Genomic DNA, 7,992 nt, shown 5'->3' on the forward strand with positions numbered 1-7,992 from the left:
GAGATAAGTATTGTATTCCGCTGTGGCCGTGACTTTTAAAGGTTTACTATAAACTGTCTCCCAGCAGAATTAGTATAGAATCATTGCAGCTGTCCATCGGCGCAGAGGACAGACCTTTTGAACACAGTGATAATAACTGCGCTATGATGAGCATCCGCAAGCAGGCAATAAAAAATGTTGTTCAGCTCCCGCGGCATTTATCTTTAATTGTACCAATAATACCAATCAAATACTTAACCATATTGAAGGGCAATAAATTTCATCTGACAAATTGGAGTTAAGTTGGCGTACCTAATATTTTATTTCTTCAATTATTTACTTCGATACATATCCAATCCGTAACTTAAATTGCTCGTAACTGGAAATAGCTCGTAGTTGTACCTTATCAGTGCTAATAAACATTGAATACCTACTTATACTCGCGTGTAGTACACGCTGAAACATAGTCATAGTTATCTGCGCTTATCACTATTTAGGACAGCACTTAACAGGAATGTTCCGTTAACCAAGGGAATCTGCATAATGGCGGCAGATTAGAGCGCTTACCACGAAGTGAAGCGACAACTTAACAATTTTTCATTTGGCTCCTCCAATTCATTGGTTTCCCCGATTTTATTCTATTCTTCACCACATTCTTAGTATTCTCTTTAAGTCCAATTCTTTCTAGGACTCGTTTGTGAGCTTTCTTGACATGTCAATAATATCATGTTAGAATGGTCTGTTCAAAGCTACAAGAAGGGAGCTATCAAAGCTTCCTTCATGTAATTTAACATCACGAAGTGAAGCTTAAAAAGCTGTCATTAGATAAGAAGATAAAAAGACGGCGATATATCTACTTCTTTAAGAATCCTCCTTCTGGCGTAGTCGGGTAAAAAAGATTAAACTGTTTTTGTGGTTTTTTCTTAGTATTTGGACTACTTACCTAAATATCTTACATACTCACCCCACATCGCATCGTGTGTCCGCAACCTTATTTGATATTTCTTTTCCCCAGTCTCCCTATACAGAGATGAGATGGATAAAATGAATCTGTCACGTGAAATAGATATCACTTTGTCTAGAGTCTGGAAATAATGGCGAAAGCGAATGTCCGCATGGCGAAGTGCTAAGCGAATGTCCCGGTTGCCTCTTCCTTTAGGCTATGCGCGCACGGGTAACTTTTTGTCACCGTGACAGTATATCTTTTCCTTTTACACCTTTATAAAGAGAAAACAAATAGAGAGAACGTAGTGCTTATTCTTATCTATGGAGACATAGGCACTGCACGGTGACAAAAGTCAGCCGTGCGCGCGCGCATTTATTACCACCTGCTTGCTACCCTGAGCTTGGCCCGATTGCAGGCTGCAGATTATTGTTTGCCATATTTGGACTAAATTGAGATTTATTTCGAATCAGTAAATCGATGTTTCAGTTACCGATGACGATAAAATAAACGAAAATGATGATTTGTTAAGAAAACTTGCTACACAATTTCAAAACAAACATCAATTTACTGACTCACCATTGGAATTAGTGCAAGAACCAATATTATTACCCATCCTTTGCTTGTTTTACATTAATGTTTTATTACAACTTCAATAAGGGCTTTATTTTCTACCAACCTATGCTAGAGCTAGCGGATATGTTATTAGGTAGAATGTTATTTGTAAAATACTAATTACTATAGAGAAGGACGCGACACACGATGTAATTTACGAAGCTCATTATTTATTTACACTAACATTGTTAAACAACCATGTTTTTTTTTCAAATAATAAAACGAAGAGAATCCTATCTACTTTCAAATGTTTAATATTGTTATAGTACATACCTATCTACTTAATAATTATCTAAAACTTACTATTACACTGTAGTTAAGAATGCTTGGTTCCCATTAAAGAACCACCCGTGTCTTAATTTCTGGTATCCCATAACTAACCAGCACCGTTCGTCGCCAGAATAAACGTTGGTGGTTGATGGCCGCCGGCCTCGTCCTGGTGGCGCTGGCCCACGTGGCCGCCGAGGGAGAGGTCTGGGAGGAGAACGACCACGAGGTGCTGATCCGCAACGAGAGGGGTGCGAAGAATAAAGGTAAGCGCTTACCATATTACTTTACTATATTTCTACTGAACTGAGTAGGTTAGGTATAACTGAAAAATACCATTATGTTTAAAAATAAAAAAAATAAAATAAAATAAAATTCATTTATTTCAGGCCAGGGCCCATAAAATTTCAATAATAATAATAATTGCATTAAATAATTAAAATTAATGTTTAGCCCTGTGGAATCGTGTTAGGGTTTTAATGCTTACAATAAGTTGTTTACTGAACCGCGTGACATGATGGAGTGTAGTTTCGAACCACTTTGTCTTATCGTCCCCGGTGACTGTCTTGCACCTTGAGGGCAGTTTTAGACCAGGAGTTTGGGTAGTTTTAGACCAGGCGCGGATATTTACTTCCTAGTGACTACGGCAGCGCGTGCAGGCGTTCCGGACGTAGCACGCCGTAGCGTCGGCCGTAGCACGCCGTAGTGTCGGCCATAGCTCGCCGTAGCGTCGGCCGTAGCTCGCCGTAGCGTCCCCCGTAGCACCACGTAGCGTCGGCCGTAACGCTGTAGGCGGCCGCTATCGCCCTCCGTGTATTTAAGCACGCGGTTGCTAATAGCTGCCTAATAAAATTTAATAGAATCCTAGACAGAAGAATATACCTACATTATTTTATACTTTGTTATAGTTGGTTTACCTTAAACCTAACTTAATTGTGTTAAATATATAATTACTTTAGTTTTTTTATACCTACCTAAATTTTGCACGATATATTTGAAAATACTAATAACTATAAAACTAATCTAAAAAATCTTGAAAAAAATATCCTTGGGTCTCTCCGCGGTGAAATATCTTTTTACGCACGTTACACGTTTGTTAGTTATAAAATAGGTACTTACCTAGTTTGCATTATTTCTTAATTTTTATGGAAGTGTAGTACATACCTAGTTGTCGCTCCGCCATACATAGCTGAGATAGCGTTGCGTCACAGATTTTCGGTGACCCTGACCCACTGAAGCTTTGGTTTCCATCCAATATCGCGTGTTGCTTTGTTTCATTCCCACTTCAAGGCTGGGGTTATAGTGACATGTAAATACCTTGCCAAGGAACTTAGTAATATAAAATGAATAAAAATTAATATTATAGTTATTCCAGTAGGTATGTGTTGTTTCATAAAGCTGGGTTAAATACTTATAAGTTTATAGATTTTTATCCGACCCTTTTTCTTTGCGGTCCAGATTAGATTTCGAGCTTGCTTAGATTAGCCCGACGAACTTTTTTCAGAAGTTTAGGTCTTGCCTCGCTGAACTAAAAATGTCGGTAAAATCTAATGCTGCCAAATGAAACATACAAATGCAAGTAAGTACTAATAAAAACCGGATTTTAACTTAAATATTTTTTCATGAGAATTAAAATCTGATAATCTCTGTACCGTCAGACTTAAGACAGCCAAATGTGATCTATAGAGACTAACTACCTTCATATGCGCTCTTTCGAGGTAATTGGCGAAACGAGCGAACATTCTCCTCGCTTCAAGCGAGAAGCGAGTGTGGTGTAATGTTTTTTTTATTAATTTGCAAACCTTTCATTTATTTATTTACTTATAACTAACCTAAAGTAAGGTTATAAGATTAAGATAAAATATACTTATTTTTACGTTATTTTTTGCTCCCTTAATATAATTCCTACACATTCCTATTGTTTTATTTAAGTAATGTTTAGTTATTAACCTTTATTTTTAATTTTTGCCACCCTTCTATTGGGTCCTATGAGCATACCACCAAGAGCCGTCGCGTCCGCGCGCAGGTTACAGGGAAAAGTCCAGCGCGCGCCTGCCGCGGCCGCCGCTCGCCGCCGCGCTGCCGCGGCTGCACTTCCGCCCCCTGTGGCCCGTGGTCTTCTTCACCACTCCCTGGTACCCACTCCCTCCCCCCCTGACTACCACTCTCCTTCCTACCTCCTCCGCCAAACCCAACGCCTCTAGCAAGCACTCCCCCGTCGCGGCCGCGTAGACACCTTGCAACCACACGGCGAAGAACCTACCCGATTCGTAAACGGTTTCTCCAAACTCGCGGAGTAAGATTTGATATGTCTTAAAACTCGTCAGCATTCTAACATCATTGCATCAGTTTTCATTCCATCAATTTAATACACTTCAAAGACACGGCATGAGCTCGTATTACATAAAAATCAATAAATCACACCATTAAACCGATCTTTTACTTTCTTTCTAAAATAGCTACAGTATTAATGCGAATGGTTCCTTGGACTTAATCGTTGGACTTAATTCTAGTTCGTGTCCCACACTGATTCGATGAAGTGTCGCCACTGTGCAACAATCAGCGCCGCTTGTAGATAGATTACCCAGTCGATGCAATTTGCAAGCGGCGTGTGCACGAGCCCCGGAGTCACTAGACTAATTTAACTTTAACGAAGCAAATCCACTTAGCCGCCTTCGTCCTCCGGGGCCAATCGGTGCCCCAGGAACACAAGCTCTCGGCTCTCAGAACATGGGTTCATGAATAATTTAGGACTCTCGGATGGTTTAATTAGAGTGCCACCGCATCCACCGTCCTCGGCAGGGATGAAGTCAATAGATGCAAGGTTTTGTCTCTTCTGTGTGCCTACCATGAGTTTACGTTAGGTGTGCTCGCTAGCGACTGCGTAAAAAAATGACATTTAAATGTATGACATATTGTGCAGCGCCCCTAGCGGCTACTTTCAAGAAACAAAATCGTCATAGAATTTTTTGACGTATTCGCTAGCGAGCTCACCTAACGTAAACTCATTGTAGGCACACTGTTAACATTTACTTTAGACTCGTAACTACGAGTAGGTAAGTTACCTACAATGTTTTTATGACGAACAAGATTACTTACCAAAATATGTATTTTGCTAATTGAATGAGCAGTAACGTTAATATTATACTAAGTACTTATATTTTTAGTCTGATTAAGATCCTCTAACTAAATATATTTTGGTTCTGAAATGAACTGAGTCATAATTTTACTAACTATTCTTGATTGCGAGTCGTTAAAATTATCCTTTTTTTACTTGGAGGCTAGCCATGAATGAAAATACAATGAATGAACAGCGTTCATAAAATATCGCGCTACTTTTTGGACATAAAAAGAACTCGAGAAAGTATGGCCAAATTCTATTGAATTTGGTCTGACTCAGACCACACTCAGACGGTCTGAGAGACAGATGTCGTCGCCTGCGCATGCTTCGCTCCCTTAGCTCGGGTGCCAAATATAGCCCGTCTGAAATGACTTATGCGCAGTTAAATATAACCGTCCCTTGTGTTTTTGTTTGTTTTCTTTGTCCCGCTGCAGCCCCATCTGTGTGAAGTGTGAGCTGACTGTGCGCGCGCGCAATTATTTCACATTATCCTTTACCCATGGGTCCCCATGACCAAAATACTAACACTATAAAACTGTTTAATTGAACATTGAAAAGTTAGTTTTGATTAAAATCAAGGATTAAACTTAAATTACCTAATAATATGGTATGATACGTCTTATGATTACACGGTACCTATGTACTCAACCTACATCATCGATACCTACTCGTCAGATGAAAGAACGTCGACGAGTCAATTATATTAGCATTACCAACTAGAAAACTCGTTGTATGCTCAAGTTTGAATAATTCGAGTATCAAGCGAACAGAAACATTAAACTGTCGTTCATGCCATGACTTCCATGCTAGGTTTAAAAGAGTACAAGAAAATAGGAGCGATACAAACAATAAATAACTATTTCCTCATCACACACATTATAATAAGCACAGGTTACTAGGTATCATTACATTGAATAATGTCAACAATATCAATATGTCACAAAATAAAACAATAAATAACATGGAGATAAAGCATGTATATTGGCTCGAGCTGCAACTACCTAAAGTACTAATAAATTTAATTATTGCATGATTGATAAAATCGTACTAACTTGTGTGTTAATAACAGCATGATAATCGCTGGTAATAAAATAAGGATTTATTAATTGAAATAGTTAAGTATTATGGGGTGAATGAGTGAACATCCTTGTAAGGGATTATACTCGTAGTACAAGTCATTTGCAACCAATTTAGTTATGAATATGCCTAGTCAAAAGTTTGATTTCAATTTTGTATGGATAAATCTTATGAGAGGTGGTAGGGCTTATTCTAAGTTAGCCTAACTAGCTTACCACCATTTCACCTAGACTGTCGCCGTAACAACAATGTTAGTTAACAGAATTTTTGTGTTTCGCCAGTTGTGGTAAGATAGCCAGTTCTCCTTTGGTTGAGGCTCCGGCTCCGGACCTGCATGGATGCTGGAAGGCTTTTGGTTGAAACGAACATACTTTGAACATACCGTGCGATGTGAAAGTCATTGGGGAAGGCCTATGTTCAGCTGTGGACGTTTGGTTGAAATGTTGATGATGATGATACACACACTTTATGCTCCGTCTGACAAAAGCTTTGTTCATAACACACTGTAAATTAATGTATTTTGTCCCAGAGCCATGCCGGTACGTCCGTAGCGCCTGGTCCGAATGCGACGCCAAGACAAACATCAGGTCCCGAGTGCTGACCCTCAAGAAGGGAGACCCCGCCTCCTGCGAGCGCACCAAGACTATCCAAAAGAAATGCAAGAAACGTGAGTGCTTTACTTTACAGTTTAGTTGCAGGGCATTCGTATATGAGAACTAGCCAAGTCAGACCTTAGGCTACAATATTATATCCTAAATTATAAGAAGAAATGATATTCAGGACTGACCATTAAACTTGGCACCCATATAGATTTCACTTCTTTCGTCGTTCAAGTCAATAAACGGAGCTTATTATTGAACTTGGCTCTCATTTCACATTTATCTTTTTAATGGGATTAGTATCACGAAGAGTTCGAGAAGAGCAGTTCTATTCTAACGTTATCAACAAAATCTAAGAGAGTGGCTTACTCACAAAACTATTTATTGTAGTTCTGACTGATGATCCCGGTGAATGTTTTGTTTGCTAGCCTGTCGCTACGAGAAGTCGTCGTGGAGCGAGTGCAACGCCAACGGCGAGATGTCGAGGACCGACATGCTGAAGGCCAACAGCGACCCGAGCTGCGACCAGAGCCGCCGCATCACCAAGAAGTGCAACAAGAACAAACAAGTCAAGGCTACCAAAGATAAGGGTAAGCAAAACGTGTCAGATAAGTATAATATGAATGAAATGAAGGGACGCCCACACAAGGTGGACCGACGACATCATAAAGGTAGCAGGCAAGCGCTGGATCAACATGGAAAGCATTGGGAGAGGCCTATGTTCAACAGTGGACGTCCTATGGCTGAAATGATGATGATGATGTGAATGAAAAAGTTATGCCGCGCGGACTCCTTTATCGATGTCGCGATTGTCGGTTTGGTTAGATCGATCGATAAGAGCATCGCGAGAACCCTTAGCTGGATACGTTTAAGGATTTCTAAATAAAATTGGTTATAGGATTTCGAGGATTTAATACTATCGCTAGGCTAATAAAACAGTCTTCATGCGTTCCAGCAAGAAAAGAAAATCACTCTATTATTCTACCTTTTCTACTTCCATGACATATTTCACAGCTAAAATTGATTTTCAATACTTTTCATACATGGTTGCAAATCGCTTCTAGTTCGAATCTTAGACCATTACATAATATTATATTCTTTAAAATTAAACTATTTTTGTTTCAGGTCGCCGAAATCGTCAGTAAGTTACAGTTTAGACTTACCTACACAATAACATTCATTTAGACTAACTTTTTATTGTTATCGGTGGATGTCGGTCCTTATTATTGTGTAATAGTGCCAAATAGTAACGACACTATATAAATGATGGAATATGTTTAACGGTTTTAATCATACCCATAAGTTATTAATTAGCTAAACAGTGTAAAAATACAATTTACCTCTGAAATTGTAAATCAGAATTAAGTAGGTACACTTTGATTTTATTATGG

General features: G+C 39.2%; 1 protein-coding gene across 1 annotated transcript in view; it reads left to right on the forward strand.

Annotated features, from left to right (window-relative positions):
* Miple (pleiotrophin-like protein) overlaps positions 1–7,908 on the forward strand; it is a 13,895-nt gene extending 5,987 nt beyond the window's left edge. The window contains exons 2-5 of the mRNA XM_028314591.1: positions 1,938–2,070; positions 6,532–6,669; positions 7,030–7,191; positions 7,727–7,908. Coding sequence (XP_028170392.1) covers positions 1,938–2,070; positions 6,532–6,669; positions 7,030–7,191; positions 7,727–7,746 — 453 coding nt within the window. The 3' untranslated portion in view covers positions 7,747–7,908. The remainder of the gene's footprint in view (positions 1–1,937; positions 2,071–6,531; positions 6,670–7,029; positions 7,192–7,726) is intronic.
* The last annotated feature ends 84 nt before the right edge of the window (positions 7,909–7,992 follow it).

Source organism: Ostrinia furnacalis, unplaced genomic scaffold (assembly GCF_004193835.3).
Source record: "Ostrinia furnacalis isolate ACB-3 unplaced genomic scaffold, ASM419383v2 OfSCF4804, whole genome shotgun sequence".
NCBI classification, from domain to species: Eukaryota; Metazoa; Arthropoda; class Insecta; order Lepidoptera; family Crambidae; genus Ostrinia; species Ostrinia furnacalis.